Here is a 27,658-nt window from a genome sequence, read left to right as displayed (position 1 = left end):
AAAAAATATGAACGGCAAGCCAATTGGACCATTATCTGCTAATAAGATATCAGGAAAGTTGTCGAGTCGTGTTTATTGCCATATATATGAGTACGGTGAACTACAGCTACCATGGATAACTTGCTTGCAAAATTATACTACTTTTAACGTTTTTCGCCAGTCTACTTTTAATATAGTTTGCCGCGTGAAACTTTCTTGTAAAATGAAATAAAATCCCCATTGAATCACTTGTAGTTACTATAAAGACCAACAAATGCCTGAACTGCAATGTAGCAATATATTGCACAGTTGGCAATTGTTATTACTTTGTTCTCTTACATTTACAGACCAGTCCTTGCTTTTCTATTAATCTCGTGCATATCAGCTACTGCACAATTTAGTTGTTGAAAACCAGTGGCATTTAAAGGAGAAACATTGAGGATATTGTTAAATCCGCACACCCCCTAATGTTTTATTAGTCACTGGACACTTAATATGGCAAATGCCAACCTCCAGCTTTCTTGTTCCTTGGCGTTTTGTGTAACGACGAATCAGATAATTTCTGCATTGAGATACGCCAAAATAATTTGTTTTAACCTGTATTGGTGCTTATATTTGTCTCTCTTCAATATTCGCCAGCGAGTGTGTATAATTTAGTTCTACAGTGCTAATAGGGTAATTAGTTTCCTTCATTTTAAAAGTTGAGGTGTGGGAAATCGGATTAAAACTATCCTGATTTTTAAACAATTTGATGTAAATGTAGTAAGTCATTGGAAACCAATCAAAAACTGTGTGGTGTGATACACTTTAATTTAAGAAACAATGGGCACAGTTTGGAAGAATTATCCACCGAATATTCATTATAATAAACTAAATCTCGAAAGCCTTTAACCAAAATAATACCTATATTACTTTATTAAGCTCTGCTTGATTTAAAAAAAATATATACTTAAAGGGCAAATAAAAAAAATATATATATATATATAATATGTGTGTGTATAGAGGTATATTTAAAGGGCGATTGATTGTAGGGTTCGAAGTCTACACGAGTACAAATTAGCAATGAATCTGTGGAGTGACCTTAAATGATCTGACCCCAACATTTACATTCACTTCTATTTTGTTTGCTTGTAATTCTCATTGAATTCAAAGAAAACCACGGTATACTAATCGGCGCAATGATCAGCTCCCATCTTTTCGATTACAAGTGAGAACAAGATCATCTTGTGACTTTTTTTTCTTGTTGCGCGAGTTCATTGTTTTAGAAATGTTTTTCGTCCCAGAATGCAAATATCTAATCTTTCAGGTCCCTGGCATTAATTTACTTGAATTCGGAAAGAAAAACTTTGTGAAGTTTCCTCGCCCAAATGAACGTGCGAAGACGCGGAGTTCATCAATTATTCCTGAAATAAAAATCTGGAATGATTTTTGATTTTTTTCGGAACATATTGGAACTGTTGACAGGAAATGTCAACAACAGCCGATCAGATTTAGTTCCCATGCAACACTTAATTTCGATAAATTCTTGGTAACCGCTTTAGGTCATCAGCGAGAAATATAACTCCCTTGGAATCAGTTTAACTTGCGTTCTCAGGGCGCAGGCTATTATTACCATTACAAGATCCTTTTAATATTAGCTATAATCAAGATTGGCTTATTGGTGGAAAACAAAGTTTAATTATCGCTCACTGCGTTTGATTCTTTTTCCAAACTGTGCCCTGTATTACTTACATTAAGTTGAATCAACAATCACTGTATTAGACTGATTCCCAATAACTTACTATGTTTACTTAACAAATTGTTTAAAAATCAGGGCAGTTTTAATCCAATTCCTCACAACTCAACTTAAAAAAAACCCGGAAATTCAGAACTTGGGGGACATTGACTTGAAGTTTGTAATCCCAGAATATGTTGCGATTGGAACGGCTCTTTAAAAAAAATTAAATTGCGAGTTTATCAAGCTTTTTGGCTACGTCCTGCCAGAAATTCTATTAGTTTGTAATAGAATCTTAAGCTCAAATATGAAAATGACGTAACTTCTAAATACAACCTTCATGAACAAACTCGTTTTTTCCTTTTATGTACTTGTCTGCGTCCAGGAGGTAACACAATATGGCGTCAATGTCAGTCTTTTCAGCCATTTATGTTTGATTTTCTACATGCTGTTTAGGGAGAACCTGGTTTTCTTTGGTTGCATTCATAAACAACAAATTCTGAAATGTCATAATGCATTTATGATTCACTAAACTGCAATCTTAACTATTTTTTTCTCATCGGTCAACTCATTGTGCAAGAGTACGATAACATTGCTTACGCCGACGACGTTTTGTAAAGTGCGAAATATAATTAATAAATAAAATTTGTAGATACATCAGTGCTAATATTTATCGCGAGCCTAACATATTATATAATATATAATGTAGTAAATCAGACGCGATTAGAAACTGCCAGATTTTCACAAAGAAGTGGAAAAGGGTCCATAATTTCTTGATTAATGCGTCATTTTCATTGTACGTTGTTATTATGTTATGATCTAAAATAAAATGCACTAAAGAAGACGAGTTTCAATTGTGTTGGTAATCACTTGATTTACCATTAAACCCATCATCTTGGCGTTAAAGCGAGATGTTGGTACTCGTTTTGCTAGTACTCTATAGGGCCGAGGTACTTATATTTTATCCCGTTTGGACCCCAGTGAAATGTGTTGTCTTTGAAGTATACACATCTTTACTTATCCACACCAAGGAACACTTAAACGTTAGAAATTTGAATGATTTTGGAGTAACTTATATTACGTTGTCACTGTTTTTAATCTGAAATCACACAAATAAAATCAGAGGTGCATATATAATTTAGGGAGAATAAACGCAGATTGATTCGCTTTCTTTGCATTTATCAGACAAAGAATCCATCCAGGATTTGCACTTCATACAGTCCCTGTGCAGTTTACCATTGACAGTTTCTATTCCAGGCGATTGTTACTATAGTATTTTTTTCTTATATACAACTTGTATACAGTGTTGGTGTATTAAAGCGGGTTACGTGGATCGCAAGTATTTAAAAATACAGGAAGGATACGGATATTTTACAGCGCCTCGGTGCATTTATTATATTTAGCTAACTTCACCATATCAAAATAACGAGGCGATATTGAAGGTATTGTAAAAAAGACTATAAATTATGTTACTGATTTCATATCAGTTACCAGCAAAGTCAAGGTATATTTGACTTCCTAAAGTAAACACTTTTTACCGGAGTCGACTCCACACAATTAGGACGCTTGCATCTTTGGACATTCACATTGCCTAATTGTTAGCGCTAGGATAACACTGATTCAAAATGTTACCAAGTGTATTCGGAAGAGTACTTTTTCCTTTCGAGTCTTTAGCTTGTCGATGATAAATTTATCAAAGAATGTGACTTGGAACATTATTCTAAGTCCAGCGCATTTGAAAACTAGCAATGAATACGACAATAATATGTTTTGCAAATGACGCTCTCTATAGGTCTTGGAAATTACAGCAAGAAATACGTTGCACTTTCTTGTGAAAGACAGGGTACAAAAAAAACACGTGGGCAAAGCAGCAGAAATTGTATTTCCGTGCGCTTTGATTGCGTCGAATTTTAGATCGGAAGACGAAGGAGAGAGGGCTGCTGTTTGTACAGCCCAGCCTCGGTGCCTCTAACTCAGACAGTACAAGCGCCCTGGCAATCGGACACAGAAAAAAAAATACTCCATGTTTCGACTAATGATCCGCGGCAGCAAAGTAAGTGGAGCCTTTCGTATTATTTGTTACTTTGCGTATGTTTACTCGAACAACGTTCAACAACAATGCCCGGATCCAAAATATAAAATGCCTTAAAAAAAAAAGATCTGTTTACAACCACAGTGAGAGGTTTCCGGTCGAATGCGTCGTGTATCAAGTTCTTGGTTGAACTTGACATTTTGAGACCTCGCCATATGCCGCAGGGAGGCGCTCCAGAGGCGGAAGCCCATCGGCTGAACACTTTTTTTGTAACCCAACCATCTTCCCCCACCCCATAACCGCCCACTCGGTTTATGGTTTTTAAAAATGGATGAAAACAATATCGTTTTATCTCCGCTGTTTGCTTCCAGAGTTTCGTCTACCGCTTGCAACGCCCCAACCCGATAACATATTTCAAATGTTTAAAAAAAAATTCAACGCTGCTCACCAAAACAAATGCATAAATGAAAGTTGGCTGGTTTCATTCTCGCCCCCTTAATATATTTCATCAAGGCCAGAGAATCGTGTAGAATTTTTCACACAATTCAGTCTTCCCTCACAACGTAATTATCCGACCCTCGGTTAAGTTACTTCCATTGAAAATCTTCCCCGCCTTCCGATATTAATAATCTAAATAATCAAAAACACGTCCCAATGTACCTTGTCTCAAAACCGCCTTTAGTTCGTTGTTTTGTTTTTTTAAAGAAAGCAATCTCAAAAGCTGTAAACCTTGCAGTAGAATCAAACATTTGATATTTATTTAATTTAACATATTTTCTGTAAAACAACAGCAGGAAAATTCTTTGGACTTCAGCAGGTTGGTTTAAATTTCACGTTAGTTTGTTCACCGAGCGGCTACGGAACCCAGTCGGTGACTGGTAGAAAATGCAACCAACGAACAATATCCGCGGCAAAAAAAGTAGCTTCTGAAATCCCAGAAACAATATCTCACCATATATTGAAATATTTCAGTTTTTTTTACAACACCTTACCTGAATTATATACACAGAATATTGCGGAATAATATCTCATACAATTTCATATCTTTTAAAAACTATGCTGGTATCTTTTTCTCTCTCTTTCTTTCTCAATACACTGGCCCTTTATTTTTTTTTTAGATTTATATTATTGCATTGTATTTGTTCGCACTTTTGTTCAATCTCTGCTATTCGCTTTCTTCCTTATCTTCTTTCCCCGTGTTGGAATGGTTGTAAAGTCCTTGTGCCATTAAATGTAGTGCCAGTGAGTTCTTTGATCCGCTAGCTTTCTTGATTTTGGCTCGCTTGTTCTGAAACCAGATTTTGATTTGGGATTCGTTGAGACTGAGTTCGTGAGCTAAGCTCTGCCGGCGTTGCTCGGTTAGATAGCGGTTCGTCTGAAACTCGGCTTTCAGTCTCTGCAATTGTTCGGCTGTGAACGCTGTCCTCGGTCGCTTGTCCTCCTTATTGGGAGTCTTTTTCTTTGGTTTGCGGGACCTGGGACCTAAAATTAAAGTGTAAACGCAGTGTTACAAAAATAAAAGCAGTGAGATCTTTGTTAAAGTGACAAAATCAAACAAAACCCAGACTATCACATTTAATAAACTGCTGTACGATGGATATAAGCACGAACACAGGTGCCATTTTCCTCCCTCGTGATTCTAATTCTTTCAACAATAAATCAAAACTTGAGACTATAAAACAATGTCTTAGCTCGTGGGCAATGATAAATCATTGACAATATATGCCTGCACTATTCGCAATTTTAACGTGAACATTTCTATCCAACAACGGCCAAATGCACATTTCAGGAAGTAGGCTACGGGATGCATAGATCAGCGAGTTTGGTGGATCATTGCAGTAGGATTGAAAGAAATAACATTTTGTATGTGTTCAGTGCGATACAATTCATTACAAATAGGTAAGAGTGTGATCCATAATCCGCTTAAATTCAGACTGTGTGATAACAACCGCCTATATATATCGCTACAATTTGCCCCTGAAGTTGGGAATGCTCGTGTATCTTCCTTCGTCCCTATTTCTGGATTACACAGTATTGAAAACTTTTAAAATCTTGCAAACCTGCAGTTAGGGCGATGTTTATGTTATTCGTTGCCCCTTCATTTGATAGAGTTCCAATTATAGCAGAGAGTACATGGGGAAAAAGATGACTTGAATGCGAAACTGAACACAATGAGGCAGATTTGCCTCCACATGCAACTCATAAAGTTAAGAGAAAAGCATAACACGTTCGCCGAGGGTTTTCATATACACAGTCCTCGTTCTATGTTTCATGATGGTGGTTAGACGGGGGGGGGGGGGGGGGGGGGGGGGGGGGGGGGGGGGGGATAGGATTCGTGTAATAATGTAATCGTCCTTTCAAACCAATTGCAGTCATTCGTGCGCTAACTACCGTACGTGGGAATGTGCAATGTAAAGTTTGTGAGTCTCAATAGATAAACCAGGATAGAGACATAATAAAAATGATTGCTTGAATAAAAAGTGTCATCAAAATAGAAGGGTGGGAAACAACTTTAAAAATCAATGATTAAATGGCCCGCCGTTCAGTCGCGTCAGCAAAACAACAAACTTTAAATATACAATAAATTGAAGGTTTTGCAACCATGGAAGGAAAAAAAACATTCACCCCCCTCTGATCCAAGGGCCTGAAAGTTGTCGGAATATCAAATAATATTGAAACTAACGATAGTAACAAACGCTTGATACACAACCAACACCCGTGGGTCGCGGATTTACAACTTTCTCTCCCGGGTCTTCGTGCAAAGAAAAAAAATAAACATTTAAAAATGTGATTTAAGGGGGGAAACGGGAGGAAGTTGCCACCTATTTATCGGCAAATTATAAACGTTTTCGGAAGCCGTGAATCTTTGAGCAGCGCTAGAAGAAAGTGTGACGGTCCAAGTGACTGGGCCTGTGTGTGTGTGTGTGTGTGTGTGTGTGTGTGTGTGTGTGTGTGTGTGTGTGTGTGTGTGTGTGTCTGTGTGTGTGTGTCTGTGTGTGTGTGTGTGTGTCTGTGTGTCTGTGTGTGTGTCTGTGTGTGTGTGTGGTTGTAATTTGCCCAGTGTGTGTTAGGGCAGTTAAAATTTTAATGCATTCCTACTCTACTCCTCTCAAAGTATGATACCCAACACTCAACTGGAACCAACTACACACAACTGTAATGATTAAAATAAAATGTGGATCGACAAAGCAAAAACGCATGACAAACATAGTTGCTACCCCAGGTTCACTAACTCTGTAACAGTCTATATTTCAACCCCTCTCTTTAGTTATTGCGATTTAAAAAAAAACAAGCCTGTGATAATTTGTTTGGGATGGATTAAACATATTATTTGATGTTTCTCCTCCAGATAAAACGTGCCATTATATTAATACAAGCTCTCTGTTATTTCCGGCGAATTATTGGTCGTGTCCTTCGAGGGCTGAAGTTGGATTTTTTTTGCACATTACGTAATTTCAAAATCTGATTTCAAAATAATGTGCTGTGGGTTATTTTATTGCGCGTGTTGTTATATTCTTTGCCAATGCGACTCTCATGTGCTCTCACCTCGGAAGCGGCAAGTCTGAAGCCGATCGAATATAGCGAGGCCTAGTTCGCTGACAAAAATATGCTAAATACTAGTCAACAAAGAGACATACTGGAGCGGCGGAGTGCATCGTGAGCGTTTTCGTATAGCAATAACTACCAGACGTATTTCTGATTTTAAAAATTCCGCCGCTTATAGACACGAAACTCTAAATTACCGTCCATTTTTATTCTAACAATGGATGAGGCTTTCTTTCAAACAATAGGTCTTGATATAATTTACCCCGTAAGCGCAGTGTCGAATTTTTTTTACAATCAAAACGCACCCCGGGAACCGATTGAAAAGACTCGTTCATCGCATCGATGCATTTGGACAGTTCCCCTGTCTGCTATCCTTCTCAACATGAAAATATGACCTTTTTAGATTTACACTGAGTTCGACTTCATTCAAACTATGTTAAGTGGAGAGTTGAGATCGTTTAGTCTGCACTTGCCTTCCTGAAAATAAAATCTACAATGTTGATTCTGCACAGATTTAATGTTAGAAATACTTATGTCTGTTGTGTGGGTCCCACGTGTAGAAGGATCAGTCTTTTGTTAATTTAAAAAAAATCAAGACACGTTTGGAGAACCATTCAAGGCCATCACCGTGTTGTGGAGAATCTGAGGAAACTTTTCCCTCCTGTTCATTTAATGGAATATAGCAAGATTCCTGTAAAAATACATGTCACAAGGAAAGCGAGATTGTTGCTCTCCATTTAGTTTACGCTAGCATGTTTGCAAAATTAAATTAACTGATGATTCAGTTATTTTAAGCTCTTGGCTATCCGCCTTTTAAAGTTTAACACAAGCCCCCTTTCCCCCCCAATATAAACCTGACATGGAGAATGGTTTTATTGTCGTGTTCCCTCACCTGAAGAAGGCCTGTCCGAGTATCTAGTGCAGTAAACCCACGCAGGCCAAAGCATGGGTTGGGAGACTGCGCTGGTGCTGCTGTGGGAGCTGTCTGAATCGGAGCTCTGGGATTGCTCGGCGCTCTCGCCGTTCCTCAGCGTCGCTTCTCCCGCCACGTCTCGTTTCTTAGCCGGGCCAGACGGGCTGGCTGGAGCCCCTCCTCCTCCGCCGGAGACACCATCACCACCAACACCACCACACACCACCACCACCTCCTCCTCCTCCTCCTCCTCCTCCTCCCACCCCGGGCGCGCTGCCTCCGCTTTGACCGGACACCACCGCCGACGGGCTAACGTTCTCTCTCCCGGGGACGTGACTCTGATCGCGGTGCCCGTCTTTCCTTTTGCCGAAGTCCGGCCGCAAGATGTTGTCGATGAAAAAGTTGGTGATCCGGTGAGGGAGCTGGTTCCCCGGCGCCTGGAGTAGCGGCATGATGGCTCGGTTAGACTCGTTGCTCGACTCCTGGTTGTCCACTTCATGGTTATTTTGATCATTTTCTTCCATAGTGTGTGAACGGCTTCGGAACTGTCGTCCCCGTCCCCGTCCCCCCCTTCCCAGCTCTCTTTAGCCTTTCACCCACTCAAGTATGCAGCGATATCCAAGTTGGTTTGTGGAAAGAATGAGTGGAAGCTCAGATCTTGCCTTTTAGTTCTCCCCCCAAAACGTTCCTCCTTTAATATCTTGCCAGCATCAATCTCTCCGCCTTTAACGTCCCCCCCCCCCCCCCTCCCACCCACCCACCCACCCCCCGTCTGATTGCTGCTGCTCGTGTGGCTTAGGTGCGGATAATCATACTTTGCCTTGTCTCAGTTCCGCACCCAGGTATCCATGGCTCACGTTTAATCGGCAGCCTTCACTTTTCAAGGCTCTTGTCTCCCTCCCTCTCTCCTCCCTGCCCTTCCCCAATCTGCCGCTCACCCCCTCGACTTGGGCAACAGAGGAGAGAGTCTCTTCCTCTCTCACTCCCTCTCTCTGTCACTCTCTCGCTCACTCACTCACTCACTCACACACGCATGCATTCATTCATTCACTCTCTCTCACACACACACAGTTAAAAGACAGGGAATAAAAATTAAAGAGAGCCGCTAACTGATCAGAAATACTTTCACTGCGCTGGATTTTTGTTCTTTTTTTAATAGGGGGCGGTCACGTGACGCGGTTCCCCGGGACCCCAGACACGTGCCTTTGTCCAATAAACGGGAGCAGATTTCAACACATGACGGTGACACTGAGATTAGATGACAACGCCGCGTAACTCTCATCTCTCCCCCCTCCTTCTCCTCTCTTCTTACTTAAAGCTGTAGTACCCTCTCCTCTAAAGCACAACCGCACCGTAAAACACCCAGCACACGCCAGCACTTTAATTCATCAGCCGATTTCACCTCCAGCCAATTAGAACAAAAAAACTCATACATTTTACTATGACCTTTTTTCTCTCTCCCTAATACAATAGAAATCTCTCTCTCCCTCTCTCTCTCTCTCTGTGTGCACCTACCCACAATCCTTCACCCTATTATTACACAAATAATATTTGATTGGGCTAAAGCACAAAGCGATGGGGGAAGAGAGAGAGAGAAAGAGAGGGGGTGGGGGGTAGGCAGGCCGGCAGGGCAGTTATATCTGTTCTCGATTGCGAGCTTCAATTTCATCGCGGGTTTTCCCAATCATTGGCTTTTGGAAGGGGCGATTTGAAATTGCACGGGTGGTTTAATCTGGCTCCCTGTAAAACGTTAGTAAATTCAGTAGCAATGTCAAGTCCTCAAGGTAAGACGTTTCCTAGTAACAGGGGAATAGCTAGACGGGAATAGCCTTATTCTAGGGCCCTTGGAAGTCAAGCGTTCATTAAACAGCCCCGCTTCACAGATAAGGAATCTCTCTGCCGCTAACCCCTGTGATATTTGTCGGGCCGCAGCGGGAAAGACAAAGAAACAACAAAAAAGGACCATCCGACGCAACTGGGACCATTTATTTCTGATCAGACGCCAGTGCCTCTAATACAGGAACCCGACGCCTGTAAACCGAGCCGTGGGTGTGATTTTAACTGGGAATAATCGAGCGCGCTGCCTCTTTGGGTAAAAAAGAAAATCCTCATTCCACTTGCTCTCCCCCTTTTCATCTTTCGCCGGTAAATCCGGCAGCGAAGCGTTCAAAGGTTGCCGACAGCGGCCGAGGTGGGAAGGAGATTTGATTTCACCCGGGGAAGATGCTGCCTGCTTTGTTTATCATTACACATCCGATCCGACCGCCGGATTCTCGCGGTACATAATAAATCGGAAGGTGGCGTCGGGGCCATGGGAAGAGGGTGAGGGGGGGGGGGGGGGGGGCAGACCAGAATGTGTCGGCGAATTCTCCTTTCCTTCTCACCTCTCCCCACACCTACACTCCCCTCCGGGCTGTAAGGCGATGGAACAACTGATGAACAATAACTATGTAAGGTATTGGAAACGGCAACTGCCTTTGGCGATATCATCTCGTCCCAACCAACAGAGACGCCAGAGAGAGGGGGGGGGGGGGGGGAGACCTCTTCGAAAGGCCCGTTCTGGTGAAACTTTCTCTGTGTGTAAGCGTGACAATCATTTTGAATACTATTTACTTATCTGCAACTCTCCCCAACCCCCACCAATACAAACGGAGCGCACATTCACATCTTCCGGTTTTTATAATTTTTGCAAACGAGGGACACTCCAACTTTCGTAAGGAATCTTTTTTTCTTGTTTTTAAGACGTTTTCACTTTTATTTTGGCGTGGCACTCGGTCAACCAGTTTGCGGCAGGTTCCCTGGGCTCACAGTAATTCTGAAAGCCGATTAGAGTGACTCCGCCAAGCATTTAGCGATCCTGAGCCTACTCTAGCGTGGTAAATAGCCTGTAATTAAGGCCCCCTGAATGTTGTTGCAAGGTGTTTAGCTATTAGCTATTTTCCTCGCGGGCCTCCACTAGTTGAAACAAGTTATGGATTTCAATCGGATTGTCTGTTAATTGAATGGACTTAAAATGCCTCGTCATTAAAATGAGATTTAACCTTTAAGTGGGAACGAAATACATTGAAGGCTTCTTGCAGGGCGACAGTTTTAAAATTAAGCACTTGATTAGAAGATACCCGTGCGTCAGGCGTCATACAAATAATTTTACATGGATAAAATATATTCTGTGAATTTCAAATCCGGTGCCGAATTAACGACATTCGCCTTGTCGTTGAAGGTGCCTTCCATTGAAGCCAGGACAGGTTTTATTTTTATTGGTCTGTGAGCAGTTTTGGCTACTCTCGCTCACGCCGGCAAACATGCATATATTCAGAGCAATCCTTATCCCCTCCATAATCGAGCCGGACCTCGCCATTCCTTCCTGTCTGGTTGTACCTACTACCCGCAACAGCTCCATTTAATTTCAACCCTACACCCCATCTCACCACACATACACACACACTCACTCACACACTCACTCACACAGTCACTCACACACACTCACTCACACACACACTCACACACACACACACCCACACCCGCGTTGATCTTTATGGAGCATAATGTCTCCCGCTTTATTCTTAAATCACTCGGAGAGTATAACCTTTGCCATTCGCCATCACATAAATAAGGTTGCAATCCAAGCCAGGTGTGTTAGCGATCAACAAGTGATCCCCAGTTTTGGACATTAACATTACCCGAACATCAGCGGTCTAGAATTGTATCATCATGTGATTTTTTCTTCTGCGATAAATATTCTTGGAAACATTTATGTGTCATCTAACAACCATCTAACAACGGCATTTGGCGCAGAATGACCCCGGCAACCTTTTTTTTATGGGGAATCTGTTTGTTCAGACTGTGCATCTCCCGCAGCCGTCGCTCCTCCCCCCACACAACTTCCCATACATTCCATGCACTTGCTAAAATCAACATTATAATTGTTATGGAAATCAGCCCGCACGTTTCTAACGAGCAGGCAGAGGGAAATGCCACATACGCCACGATGCGTATCAATACAGAAAATGCCCATCCGTGTGTTTATTATCAAAGTGTTATCAAACTGAGTTCCCATTCCTTTTCTCATACAACGCGGCTGCTTTAACTGAGAGTACGATTTGTGTGAAGTAATAATGGCCCCGAATCTACTCTGGTCCATATTCTCACCAACGCTTCCACCAGCTACAATGCATTTTAAAGATGGGTTCATTTTTAATGTAGGTGGATGGATCCTGCACTCTCAGCCCACCCCACCCCACCCCACAGCGTTGTCGAGCGTCACATGGTCGTAAAAGGCGCTACAGAAGTGGAGGTTTTCAGAAGAAAGTCAGAGGAGATGAAAGTTAATTAGTTGGGACCGTTGTTACATTGTGAGATTGTCATCATCCGCGATAATCCAGTACACCAACTCAGATCAAAGTACAATGGGGAGACAAGGAGCCAACGGCTACTCATTTCCCCGCCCATTGCTGCAGCGGCCCTACCTATCTCCCCGACAATAAGGAGCGCACCGTTTACCTCTACCCGGTCCCATTTCATTATAAGTAATTTAAATCTTGAAGGAGAGGGGAGTGTGGGGTGGGAGCGGATCATAAAGTAATTACAGAGGAGAACGAGGCCGTTCGGCACAATGGTACACTCTAGCCCTTTGGGAACAACCCCCTCTCAGTCTCCCATACCCCTGCATTTTTTAAAGCTTCAACTATTTCTTCAATTTCCTTTTGAAAGTCACTCACGAACCTAGCACTCTTTCAAGTAAGGCATTCCTGCCCATATTCTTTCGCGTCCGTTGTCTTCACTGGAAGATGAGATTATACGGCGAGGTCTCATTTCCAATTCACCGAGATTCTTTCCATCAGAGATAGACACAAAGTGCTGGAGTAACTCCAGCGGGTCAGGCAGCAGTCCCCGGAGAACATGGATAGGTGACGTTTCGGGTCAGGACCCTTCTTCAGACCCGGAGCGTCACCTATCCGTTGTCTCCAGGGATGCTGCCTGACCTGCTGTCACTCCAGCACTTTGTGTCTATCTTTGGTATAAACCAGCATCTGTGGTGCCTTAAAAACAAATTATGTTAAATTCTTCTCATCGACTTCAGTGAGAAAAGTTAACCCACAATTTAATACGCCCTTGGAAAACGATTCTCAATGCAGTACGACAGTATTAATTAGCTGTGCGAGAGTGAAGGTGTTTTTTTTATCAGTGTGAAAGGAAGCCCCAATGCCAACGGTATGAGACAACAAATTGCTACATTCCGTGGAGCCCCACACCTCCGATACACCCAGTTCACAGGCAGTGAAACCACCTTCTGTTTTTGTTCCTACACCAGGCGGCCAGTGAAACGAGAGGCGCTCCTAATTTGTGTCTTCCTGTGCTCCTGGCCTTACTGGTGAGCTCGGGGACTTATCCAACACCCCTTGTTTCAGACCAAATGTCAGTGAATATGACTTGAAAACACCATCAGCCTTCGGAGACATAAGAAAAAAAAAACTAAACGGGATAAAGATCAGCTAGTGTAGCTACCTTTTATTTACCCGCAACTCTACACTAAAATGGGCGAAAGATAATGACTAAATTAAAGGTATTTAATTAACATCAACATTTAATATTTCATCCAGCTATTGTGTTTCCCAGTAATCTATACAACGTTACAACACAGTATATTGTTTTTGTTTATTTGTCTTTTAGTAACAATGTTCTGTATTAAAACCCCAGTATGAGGTAATGATTTTCTCATATTTCACACATTCATGTGTCTTGTATTTTATGACTGTTGGCAGATCAATTTCCCTCATGGGATGAATAAAGTTCTATCGTACCGTATTCACATGTTCTCACATATTCTGTGTAAGAAAGAACTGCAGATGCTGGTTTAAATCGAAGGTAGACACAAAATGCTGGAGTAACTCAGCGGGACAGGCAGCATCTCTGGAGAGAAGAAATGAGCGACGTTTCGGGTCGAGACCCTTCTTCAGACTGATTCTGTTGTGCTGCTGCAAGTAAGAAATTCATTGTTCTATCTGGGACATATGATAATAAAACATCCTTGGCTCTCGAATATCGATGTCTTCAAACCACTCACACTATTTCTGTGGGCACACTTCACCTGCTGTTTTCATTCATCCAGCTTCTTCCTTTGTCTTAAGTTCAGTAGAATTTTGTTAACGTTGACCAGGCGATCAACTTCCCTCAAAGATACAGAAACTCTGATTTGACTGGCGACGCTCCAAGCCTCGCTGATATTTGTTCAGGATTGTGTACCAACTCTAAAATATATTCAAACGAAAATAACATTTGCCAATAAATGTCTCCTGGATTCGGCTGTGACGGGTGTGTACTAATGACTAACGCCAGAAAGACAATGAAGTATTACAGCGCCATTAATGTTAACTCGTGGTGTGTTAAAACTAATCAAGGTGCCGATCGTGAATCAAAATACACATTACATTGTTTTATTAAAAAAAATAAGATCCCCAAACTCCACACTTTTGCAAAAAAAAATGTGCGAACTAATAAACTGGGTCTGGTTCAGTTAAACCAGTGGTTCCCAACCTTTTTTAGCTCATGGCCCCCTTGAGATCTTTTAATTTTTCTGTGCCCCCTCCTTGACATTATTAGCGGAAAAAAGTACTTTAATATTATAATACCTTCCTTAAAAATATCAGTGTTTATTAATTGCACATATATTCTCTTTTATTCTATTCTACAAACATCAAAATATTTCAGCTACATAGATTTAAATTTATTAGAACTGAAATTTAGGAGGCAACAGGGTGGTAGCTCTGTGGCCCCCTTCATTGAACCTGTGGCCCCCTAAATCCCAAAATGTTTCTGTGCCCCCCCCCCCCTGAAATTTGCCATGGCACAAAGGGGCCCATATGGCCCCAGGTTGGGAATCACTGAGTTAAACAATCTGTCTTTTTTCAAAAGGGGCTTCCCCCTTAATCTCTAGCCTCCCGAGTGTCTCAACACTGTACTGAGTACTACATAAATACAAACAACAAGTTTTCCAACAAAGATGAGTATTCTTCATTAACCACCTCCACCCAATTCATTTTGGCATTTTTATTACTGCATGGGTTGCCATTTTTCAACTCGTGAACAATTCCGAAGCATTCATATATTCTGTAGAGTCAAATTAATATTCTCAGGCATACCGCCCGGTCGTGAGCATATCTTTCAACCGTGGAGCAGTGAAAGTAAATTAGTTCAATCGCCTTTCGCATATTTCCAGCCAGGAAAGGGACTGCGAGGAAAGTGTCTAGAAAACTCTCTACCTGAACAAAAAGTGAAACAATTCTCCTAGTTTTTTTCTTTCGCACAAGGGCGGTGGGGTTGGGAGTGTGATGGAGGTGTGCGTGGGTAGCATGAGGGGGAAGAAGAGGGGAAAGAGGAAGGTGAGAGAGGAGGAGGAGGAGGAGGGGAGGGGGAGGCGAGGAGGGGGAGAGGGGGGTCGGGAAAGTGGGGGAGAGGAGGGGAAAGATGGAGAGAAAGAGGAGGCTGCAAAGAGGAGGGGTAGTATCGGTAGTAGAGAAGATGAAAGGGAGAGAGGGGGGAGGGGAGAGAGGAGGGGGAGAAGAAGGATGGGAGAGGAGGCAGGGGAGAGGAGAGGGAGAAGGGAGAGGGAAGAGGGGAGGGGCGGAGGGGGAGAGCAGGCGGGCGAAGAGAAGGAATGTGGAGAGGAGGGCCGGAGGGGAGAGGAGAGGGGGAGAATGAGAAGGAAGAAGAGGAGGAGGGGAGTGGGATTTTAGAGCTCCTGTATCTCCATAGGACTGAGATGCTCTGCAATTCATTTTGTTTTATCTCTAATTGTGCCTACAAAGGGTAAACATATATCACTATTATTCACTGAATGTCTGTTCTGGCGTGTCCTTAGATCGGCCGGCCAGTGTTAAAGGCCTCTGCGCAGAATTAGGTTACTTTAGTGGGACGAGTTGAATAATCCCCTCAAAGGTTGTGTGTCACATATCCACTTTGTCCCGAGCTCCAGAATAATAAGCGCTCATATAGTTTAGAATCATGCAAACTGTATTAAAACGATAAAAGGCTGGATATTTGGGAAGTTTTTGCAGCAGGCCAAACCCGAGATAAAGATAAACAAGGGGCCGGGTTGGTAGCAGTGACTTGTACTCCACATTGGGACTGGTTTGAGACCAACAAGATTTCTGTCACTCTTAAGGCAGTCAGATGGCAAAACTAATGGCTTCAGATCGCCTTTGCAGATGACACCACAACATATGCAGTCAACTCGTTGAAAAGAAGGTGGTCAAATATAGCATTTTCCACAACTATGATCATGTCAACATGGAACAAGCCGGCTAAGGGCATAGAAAGTGTTGCGAGCACCGGCGATTAGCAAACTCGACACACGATCAGATAGATGGAGAGAATGTAAACCGGAATCTATCAACACTCTCTCCCTTATCTTGTTATTTTCCTTTAGAATTCGAAGCACAGTCTTTCCCTTTGCCTCGAATTTCAAGGCTTTTCTCACTTCCGAGCTGCTAATCCTTCTAGACACAACAAGGAATATTGTGACGGTAAAGTAGTGCAACTCTATCCGATCCTGGGTATTAACGTAGGTCCAGGCGATGGAAACAGGATCCGCTCGAGCATTCAGGCAACAAAAAAGTAACGAATTCCTTTGGCTTTTCACGTCGGCATAATTTTCTTCCAAACAGGAGTGCAGTAACGGGTCTCATTCAATGCGACCAATTGAACACACACACATTGTTAACTTATGTTTGAGCGGCGCCTTTAAATCCATATCGGCCCTGTGTTCAAGTGTGGCTAACTTTATGGGCGCTGATTTATGTAATCAGGCACGGAATGGGCAGTAATAAATACAATAAAAGGCTTGCTTGCTGAGTGGAAAGGCTTTATTTTCAAATACCACTCCTGGTGCATATGGGCTCAATTTACAGGGCCAATGCTCGACTATTGTTTGCTCCTTTTTCACCAGAGATGCTGCCCGACCCCCTCAGTTACTCCAGCACTCTGTCTCTATCGTTGACTCTTCCTCGCCGCCTTCTAGATCCACAGTCAATTGCTGAGTTCTTTGTTTCCCAAGCATCGGCTGTTGTGGATGTAGCAGTCCCCTTCATAAGGTGCTCATTTTGGAAGTATTGTTTGCAGCTTTGCCCTACTTTGTTTATTTGCACTTCCAGTTTCCTTATCTTTCTGTATGGGGGGGATACCAAAACCCGTGAGCGTGGTTGTACCAACAGGGTTAATCAATTGCAAATGTGTATACCCGGCCTCGCTGTCTCACTGGCCTTTGGTGAACATTGGGACAACGTCTCCCCACCCCCACTATCTCCCGCCAACTCTCCCACCTGCCTCTCAAGCCCACCCTCCACTCTCTTGCTTGTTTCTTCTTAAATGTAATGTTTTATTTTCTAAATATCAAAAATCGATCAGTGATTCCCGATTGATGTTAAAACTGACAGACACACAGACATGCACCGGAATCGAGGAATTTGGCAGTTTTCTGTTGTGTGTGATCATTTATTTATGTATTAATAAAATAGGAAATAGGCACTGAAACATTCAAAAGAACAACCTCGCATTAGTTATGAAAAAAAAAAAGTTTGGCTGAGCTTTCAAGTCAGCAGATCTTGTAATTTCCGAAACACATGAAGCTTTCTTTTCACAGTGTTGAGTCTGTTTGAATAGGTAGATAATACATTCGTCCCCCGGCCGCCTTGGGGCTGAGTATTTCCAGCAATTTTAAATTCGACCAAGCGACCAGCTGTTCACCGTCAATACTTCTCAAACCGAGCAAATGGCGTCAACGCCGCACTTTGCTGGTTAATTCCTGCATACACATTTCGATGTACACTTCGTTGGGATTTGGGGGTCGGAGGCGTCTTTATATATTCAGAATGTCATTGGCACATCAGTGCTGCAGGGGTCAGAGATGTCACACTTGTCTCCGCGTTTAAAAGTATTTATGAATGAACGGCGTTGAAGTTGCCAGCCCATAGATCATAGAGCAGGCCGACTACAAGGATGTGGCCCAATGAATTGGAGCAACAGCAGCCAGCTCACAATGCAAAAGGTCACAATCTGAATCCTCAAACTCCAAACATGAGGTTTAGAAAAAAAAAAAGCCGGATTGCCAGACACATCTATAGAATGTGACTTATCACAAAAAAAACAAAACGAAGGCTTCCTGTCATTGTGGGGAGTAGATGAGGGGCTAGAATATTGCTTTTGTTTTTTTAAAAAAAGGAACCTTGTGCTGTGTATTCTGTCGCCCCATAGCTAAGGATATTGTTAACGACACACGTTTTAAACTCTTTCTGAGGGCACAGGAGATGACGCAATTTTCTATTAAAAATGCAGCTTCTGTCTAAAGCGTGAAACATTTGCTTTTATTTTGCAGCGCGCACTCTAGATGATAATTACACCAAATTTTCCCAGCTCTTCATATTCTCCAAATTAGAAGTAATCCCGTCAAGGGCGTGAGTGGGATTCTTGTCATGATCTTATCTAAATCATTTTGCTGTTTCGACAACCTATTACTTTTTATTTAACCGGAGTCACACTAATAACGCGTGAAATCACGATCAGACGACAGGGGAACTCATCAGAAATGCTCAATTGGCGAATATATTGTAACTTTAACCCGAGAAAATGTAGAACACACCAGATAATTTGCCCACATTTAAAAAATAAGTACATCTAGTGTGTGTTTAAGAATTGCCGCTAAAGCTGAATCTGGAGTTTGGGAACAATGGTTGGATTAAAATATTTATTTTGGGTGGTCATTATTTGATTGGATTTTTTAAAAATAAAACAAGTATCGAAATCCCTTTCGGAGCCAGGATGCTGCCGAGCTGCCTTTTTTCTGGCTTTTTATATATTTTTTAAAGTTTGATCCAATTTTCTTTGAAAGGGCAAAGGGAGCATCAGAGGCCTTCTCTTGAACGGAGTGGACACATAGAGAAAAAAAATGTTGCAAAAGATAATTTCCAGGCTTTAATTACTGTTTAATCCGCCTGATCGCCACGGCGTGAAGAAATCCCTTCTGAATGGGCCTTTCTGAAAAGCGCCGTCAGGATTGTGCAAGCAGCCCCTAATCGAGTCCTTTGCAGTGGTGTATTACACAGCCCTCTCTCCTAAAACGCAATTAAGGACCTGTAGATAAACCTAATTGAATGATGGGTCTTGTCTTTGGAGACACCGTTTAGTAACATGGCTTCATTGACAGCCGGAGCCTGATCATTTAACCAGCTTTCAACTTTTGTATAGACGGTGGGGGTATATAATGGGATGATAAACAATTTGAAGTCATTAGTCTTTCAAATGAATGGCGTCCTGGTCCTTTTTTCCCCCCTCCAGAATGCCATTTTCGTGATATTTTCATTAAATGCACCCGTGGATTCGACTGGAAACTATCATTATTTCCCAAGACTAAAATGAATGACAACAATAACTGAGATAATAATAGTAGCTAATTTGGCTGGCCTTTCCTTTGGGCAGGTAGTGTCATTGTTTTAGTGAAGTCGGTGCAGGTCTGGGAACCCAGAAAATGAAGCGTTTAAAAACCAAAAAACACAACAGTCATCTGGTGATATAATGTGTGGCAACAGAAAGAAAGCAAAGTGCATTAGTGCCAACGGCAACGTCCAGGGTAAGGTGCATGAATGAATAAATGTGTGCTTCCGATTTAAACAGGCCACTGCCGACACACTCATTCATAAGTCTTTTGTTTTCTGACCCTAGCAATCATATACTATCACTGCCGGATCTTATTCTCGTTGCGTAGGAATGAACTGCAGACGCTGCTTTAAACCCAGCGTTTTAGACACAAAATGCTGAAGAAGGGTCTCGACCCGAAACATCTCCCATTCCTTCTCTGCAGAGATGCTGCCTGACCCGATTAGTTACTCCAGCATTTTGTGTCTATCTTATTCTCGTTGCAATGGACTGTGAGGTGTTTCACTAATACAAATGTGCAACATTGCAGGCAACGTAATTTCGCAAGGGGGCAGATTATTGTCTCAATGGGGTTAGGTTAGGTAAGGGGGAGACCTAGATGTCCTTGTACACCGGTCACTGAAAGTTGGCTTACAGGTACAGCAGGCAGTGAAGATAGCTAATGGAATGTTGGCCTTCATAACAAGAGGATTTCAGTATAGGGGTAAAGAAGGTCTTCTGCAGTTGCATAGGGCTATGGCAAGACCACGTCTGGAGTATTGTGTACAGTATTGGTCTCCTAATTTCAGGAAGGACATCCTTGTGATTGAGGTAGTGCAGCGTAGGTTCACGAGATTGATCCCTGGGATGGCGAAACTGTCATATGAGGAAAGATTGAAAAGACTAGGCTTGTATTCACTGGAGGTTACACAGAAAGCTGGAGAAACTCAGCGGGTGCAGCAGCATCTATGGAGTGAAGGAAATAGGCAACGTTTCGGGCCGAAACCCTTCTTCAGACTGATCAGGGGTGGGGGTGGGTGGGGACAAGAAAGGGAAAAGGAGGAGTAGCCGGAAGGCTGGAGGGTGGGAGGAGACAGCAGGGGAGCTGAGGAAGGGGAGGAGACAGCAAGGACTAACAGAATTGGGAGAAGTCGATGTTCATGCCCCCGGGGTGCAGACTCCCCAAACGGAATATGAGGTGCTGTTCCTCCAATTTCTCCAGCTTTCTGTGTAACCTTCGATTCTCCAGCATCTGCAGTTCCCTCTTTAACATTGTATTCACTGGAGTTTGGAAGGATGAGGGGGTATCTTATAGAAACATAAAATTATAAAAGGACTGGACAAGCTAGATGCAGGAAAAATGTTCCCAATGTTGGGCGAGTCCAGAACCAGGGGCCACAGTCTTAGAATAAAGGGGAGGTCATTTAAGACTGTGAGAAAAAAACGTTTTACCCAGAGTGTTGTGAATTTATGGAATTCCCTGCCACAGAGGGCAGTGGAGGCCAAGTCACTGGATGGATTTAAGAGAGAGTTACGTAGAGCTCTAGGGGCTAGTGGAGTCAAGGGATATGGGGAGAAGGCATGCACGGGTTATTGATAGGGGACGATCAGCCATGATCACAATGAACGGCGGTGCTGGCTCGAAGGGCCGAATGGCCTCCTCCTGCACCTATGTTTCTATGTTTCTATGTTTCTATGTTTACCGAAACCTCAGGGTGTTTACGGAGCCATAGTTCGGAAATTAGCAAACTATTTATCTAACTTTGATGGGATTAAATGTACAACGTGGTAAAGTTATGATACAGTATATGTGAATTCAAGTGAAAGAATCTACAAACTATCCATCCCATATACTACTACCTGTATATTGAAGAAGGCGATTTGGGTACTATCTGCAAAGCTCATTTATCTTGTCAAGCCACCTGCTCTTTGCTGTGAAGAGGGCGGTTTTAATGCATTTTCTGTCGGAGGCTTTATTACAAGCATCTCAAGTAATTATTTTTTTAATGATCAAGATTCACTAGGAAGCGAATCAATTCACATCTGTTGCCATTTCCCCACCTTTGACTCATCAATGTGTTTCAAACAGGACTGCTTGGTAAATCTTAAAGGGGAAAGTATACATTTGGCTAGAGGCTCAACCGGGAACTGTGACCTGTCACTTTCACAAGTGCTGAGGCACTATTTCCTTTGTCCGAAATATTTTGCTATCCTTCAATTTTCCAATTTCTTTTTATTTCATCGTTTCTGTCCGGGAATATCTATCGAGAACACTTGATTACCGATTGATATGTCTACGCTCTGGGATATGGCGTTGCTTGTCTGGCCGTCACCAAAACAATGTTTTAATACAGTCTTATTTTAATGAGTAGCTTCATTCTGATCAAAATGAAAGACTGGGGCAAGTCGAACGTGAGATTCATTCGGGATGAAAGAAACCTACAAAAGTTAACTGGGAGTTTAAATGGCGGCTCTTGCATATAGATTCAGTGTGTTGTTCTGTACATTTAGTACTAACAGTGCTATGTTTATGTTTGGTGATAGTTTTACTGATACTGACACACGGGTAATCTGTTTTGTTCCCCCATTTCCTGCAGTAAACGATATTTGAATATCTTAACATTACTTGGGGGAACAAAACTGGAGATGAAATGTGTTCACATAAATACCAAAGCACCTTGCTCCCCCCCCCAAAAAAATAACTTGACACTGCCAAGCCCCGGCTTTTGGGAATCGACACCATGACAAATCGATTCATAGACAACAAACGTCTGGAATTTGAATTCTGTACAAAATACTTTCCAAAGACCCATGTTAATAAACTTGACTTATGTATATTCACACCGGAAGCGTCAATAATAGATGAAAGAAAGGACTCAGTGTCTTTGCTACCGGACAGAAGGTATGTAACAAAACTGGACTAGTACTTTGACCCTATAGCCGGTGGCGGCCCCCTAAATCCGCCGACAATCGCCTCTCTGAAGACTTAACAAAAACACCAAAGCGGTGCGGGGAATTACTCTGGGTTCAGCAACTGAGAATTTTTGTTCTGACGGAGGTTATCCCGATTAGTTTGTACATTTCTAATAAGAAATCCCATTTGGTTTCCAGGTTATTTTGGTATGACTAGGGTCCCCACTTTTCTTCCTCCTTGATTTTACATCCCCCCCTCTCCCATCTAGTCACCAATTGACATTAGCAGCGCCGCGTATCCGAGCTTCCACAGTTTATATTACAAGGCATACATTCCTCTCACAGTAAATTTGTATTTTTGCGCAGTTCTCCCTCGCACGCTGCAGCAGCAGATACCTTCCTCAGTTTATCCCCCCCTCGAGAAATGTCAACTTCTCCTCAATTCCTCTTCAACCCATACCATACTTGCATTAAACAAACGCGTCCCGAAATAAGTCAAGATTATCATCGGATTGCTGAATATATTTCTAATTATTGATTCCCTCACCTTACCAATAGAAACAGAAACGTAAAATCACAACGCAGAAGACTTCAATAACCCCCCACTCCTCCTCCCTTCCCACCATCCCTCCCTCCTATCCACCCAAATTGCTTTAATCTTGGATATTTAGCAATTATGAATTCTGTGATACTCATTAGAGGGAAAACAATACGCTAGTACCGCCTACAGCCACAGCTGTGGGCCACAATAAACCTCATTAACATAGGCGCCAGCTTTCCAAATATTTTGAGGGCAGATCAAGTCAAGGTTGAGGTTTAACAGGCAGAACATGTTTTAATTTTGGGGCGGAGAGTGGTGGAGCGATTTCATGATTACAGCAGTCCTCTTATATATAAACCAAGCTGCATCTTTAACAAACATTTATTTCAGTCAAGGGGCTATTCCTCGGCTCCCAAAGCCACCCGGAGTTTGCCGCTATGTTAATTACTCATGGATTATCCAGCAGACAAATAGTTTGTTATAAGAATGGAATGTGCATATGGGAACGCCTCATTACACCCCAGAGGTCAGTCTTGAAATTTGATGGAACCATTTTTTTTACGGGGGGGGGGGGGGGGGGGGGGGAAATAGATAGATTTTTGGTTTTCATTTGTCCTATTTTTGTTTCCTCTAGACATATTCTGTGCAGCATCCCCCACTCATTCAGCGAAAATAAATAAGCTGCAAATGTTCAAAACAACAAGCCAATGTTGCTGCATCTCTAGACAACAGGAATAGGTGCGTCTCGGGTCGAGACCTTTCACTAGACTGAGACTCGGGAAGGGGGAAAGTAGAGGTATGAGGTCATCAAATCATAATTTGATAGACCCATATTTGACAAAACAAATATGGTCATAATTGTTAGGGGCAGAATTTGGCCATTCGACCCATCGTCTACTCTGCCATTCAATCAAGGTCGATCTACCTCTCCTTCCTAACCTCATTGGGAAGATACCAAACAAAGCCTTCCCATTCTGTACCTTTCCATACCTCTAGTTTCCCTCTCCCTGTCTCTCAGTTTGATGAAGGGTCTCCACCCGGAACGTCGCCTAGACCTTCTCTCCAGAGATGCTGCCTGGCCCACTGAGCTACTCCAGCATTTTGTGTCTATCTTCGGTTTAAACCAGCATCCGCAGTTCTTTCTCACACAAGGAAATATTGCAGATCTGCCCCTTAAATGGCCGAGGTCATTGCAGAGTCTTGAGGGTCAGTGCTGTAAATTTCACACGCAGAACATTGCAGTCACTATTTGTTTGTCACAGTCAATTACCAGAGTGTTTTCCCCATTTGAACAGGCACAAAATGCTGGAGTAACTCAACGGGTCAGGCAGCATCTCTGGAGAGAAGGAATGAGTGACGTTTCCGGTGGAGATCCTTCTTCAGACAGACCCTTCTGGGGGGCAGTGTTAGCTGTGAGGAGGATGCTAGGAGACTGCAAGGTGACTTGGATAGGCTGGGTGAGTGTGCAAATGTTTGGCAGATTAAGTATAATGTGGATAAATGTGAGGTTATCCATTTTGGTGGCAAAAACAGGAAAGCAGACTATTATCTAAATGGTGGCCGATTGGGAAAAGGGGGAGATGCAGCGAGACCTGGGTGTCATGGTACACCAGTCATTGAAAGTAGGCATGCAGGTGCAGCAGGCAGTGAAGAAAGCGAATGGTATGTTAGCTTTCATAGCAAAAGGATTTGAGTATAGGAGCAGGGAGGTTCTACTGCAGTTGTACAGGGTCTTGGTGAAATCACACCTGGAGTATTGCGTACAGTTTTGGTCCCCAAATCTGAGGAAGGACATTATTGCCATAGAGGGAGTGCAGAGACGGTTCACCAGACTGATTCCTGGGATGTCAGGACTGTCTTATGAAGAAAGACTGGATAGACTTGGTTTATACTCTCTAGAATTTAGGAGATTGGGAGGGGATCTTATAGAAACTTACAACATTCTTAAGGGGTTGGACAGGCTAGATGCAGGAAGATTGTTCCCGATGTTGGGGAAGTCCAGGACAAGGGGTCACAGCTTAAGGATAAGGGGGAAATCCTTTAAAACCGAGATGAGAAAAACTTTTTTCACACAGAGAGTGGTGAATCTCTGGAACTCTCTGTCACAGAGGGTAGTTGAGGCCAGTTCATTGGCTATAGTTAAAAGGGAGTTAGATGTTGCCCTTGTGGCTAAAGGGATCAGGGGATATGCAGAGAAGGCAGGTACGGGATACTGAGTTGGATGATCAGCCATGATCATATTGAATGGCGGTGCAGGCTCGAAGGGCCGAATGGCCTACTCCTGCAACTATTTCCTTTATTTCTATGTTTCTATGTTTCTCCACTAGATAATTCCAGGAGAAATGACTCGACACGAAACGTCACCCATTCCTCCTCTCCAGAGATGCTGCCTGTCCCGCCGAGTTACTCCAGCTTTTTGTGTCTATCTTCAGTATGTCCAGGCACTTGTCCAGACCGTGAGATGCAAGGGGAGAGATGAGGCCTCGGTGAAATAACCGGGAGTGCGGGGGGGGGGGGGGGGGGGGGGGGGGGGGGGGGGGGAGCTTTGATGTCGTGGCAGACCGTCAATCGATTTCCCGGGGCTCTCCCTGCCCTATTCAGAGGCAAGAGGCTTCTTATTAAAACAATATCTCCAGTACCCCAACTCTCCGTCTGAAGCGAGGTTCTCTGCAGGATGCAAGGCTTGTCAGGAACCACAGGTGTGTGGAATTTGAAAACAATTGCAGTATTCCAGTACAGCACACTTACAGTACAGCACACTTGCAGCACAACACACCGCGAACAGTTCACCTCAAGTCAATTACGCTGCAAAATAAAGTGAAATAAGTCAGGGCAGGTAATTACACCTCGTCCTCCCCCACCAAGCTTGCTCGGACTTCTCTAAGGCCTTTAGAGCCAGACAGTTTTCAACAACTCGTGGTAGGGGTAACATCAATCACCGGCAGGCATTTTAAATATTAGTTGAAAGCGAAAAACCAACAGGAAATTCTGTACCGCTGTGGCTAACATTTACCAGGGTCTTCCGAATCAATCTTTGACATGCATGACAGCAACTAATAATCTTCTGCACTCTCGTTCCCTTTCATCCAAACCACACTCTCTTTTTCAATATATATTGATGGCTTAGGCAAGAAATGTACCAGTGTTTTGAACGCATCCACGACTGCACTTCTGCACACATTTTGGATACAGATTCAGCATCCTCTCAGTGAAGCAATTATTCCTTCACTATTTCGGTCCTCATGGTCCACCCCTTAATCTGAGACTCTGAACCTTAGTTCTGGACACCACAGCTAGGAGAAACACTCCCACCCATCCACGCTGTTCAGCCTTTAAAGTATTTTGTATTTGATGTTGAGATTAGTCCTCATTCTTCGAAACACTGGGGGATAGAGGCCCAATCTGTTCTTAAATGACACACCGAGAATCCCAGGGACCACAATCTGCTGGAGGAACACAACGGGTCGAGCAGCATCTGTGGGGAGGAGAGTGGGAGCAGGAACTGTCGACAGTTCAGGTTGAAACCCTGCATCAGATTGAGAGGGGAGATGTCCGGTATAAAGACTTTAGTTAGTTTAGTTTAGTTTAGTTTATCGTCACGTATACTGAGGTACGGTGAAACGCGGTTGTATGCTAACCAGTTGGCGGAAAGATTATACATGATTGCAATGAAGCCGTCCACAGAGTATTGATATAGGATAAAGGGAATAACTTTCAAAGTCCAGAAAAGTCCAAAGGTGTGCAATGAGGTGGATGGGAGATTAGGACTGCTCTCTAGCTTGTGAGAGAATGGTTCAGTTGCCTGATAACAGCTGGGAAGAAACTGTCCCTGAATCTGGAGGTGTGCCTTTTCACACATCTGTACCTCTTGCCTGATGGGAGTGGGAGTGAGTGGGGTGACTCATCCTTGATTATGCTGGTGGCCTTGCCGAGGCAGCGTGAAATACTCATCAGGTCTAGTGGCCTAATTCCGCTTCTATAACTTATGAAGTTATCAACATATGAGATTGGATAGACTGGGATTGTTCTCACTGCAGCGGAGGCAGCTGAGTGATGACCTTACTGAGCTTACTGAGGTTTATAAGATTGTGTGGGGCAATCGAAACATATAAGATTGTTAAGAGCTTGGACATGCTAGAGGCAGGAACCATGTTCCCAATGTTGGGGGAGTCCAGAACCAGGGGCCACAGTTTAAGAATAAGGTGTAAGCCATTTAGAACGGAGACGAGGAAACACTTTTTCTCACACAGTGGTGAGTGTGGAATTCTCTGCCTCAGAGGGTGGTGGAGGCAGGTTCCCTGGATGCTTTCAAGAGAGAGCTAGATAGGACTTAAAAATAGTGGAGTCCGGGCATATGGGGAGAAGGCAGGAACAGGGTACTGATTGGGATTCCCAATGTGATCAGCCATGATCACATTGAATGGCGGTGCAGGCTCGAAGGACCGAATGGCCTGCTCCTGCAACTATTGTGTATTGTCTATTGTCCATTCATTGGGTAAATCTGTCCCAAGGCTAAGAGTACCTACGTTTAGGATGAGAGGGAAGAAAAAGGAGATCTGTGGGCAAGAGGGTGGTAGCTAAATGGAATGAGCTGCCAGAGGAGCTGGTGGAGGC

The 27,658-nt window shown here is 43.1% G+C and overlaps 1 protein-coding gene across 1 annotated transcript; it reads right to left on the bottom strand.

The window, feature by feature from the left end:
- Positions 1-4,463: 4,463 nt before the first annotated feature.
- On the bottom strand, positions 4,464-8,884 carry en2a (engrailed homeobox 2a). The gene is given in 3 exon segments (XM_055664293.1): positions 4,464-5,207; positions 8,164-8,416; positions 8,418-8,884. Coding segments are annotated over 3 exon segments (861 nt in total). The 5' UTR covers positions 8,709-8,884; the 3' UTR covers positions 4,464-4,890.
- Positions 8,885-27,658: the final 18,774 nt, after the last annotated feature.

The sequence above is a fragment of the Leucoraja erinacea genome, chromosome 2 (assembly GCF_028641065.1).
Source record: "Leucoraja erinacea ecotype New England chromosome 2, Leri_hhj_1, whole genome shotgun sequence".
Classification (NCBI taxonomy): domain Eukaryota; kingdom Metazoa; phylum Chordata; class Chondrichthyes; order Rajiformes; family Rajidae; genus Leucoraja; species Leucoraja erinaceus.
This window is presented reverse-complemented; position numbering and strand designations above follow the sequence as displayed.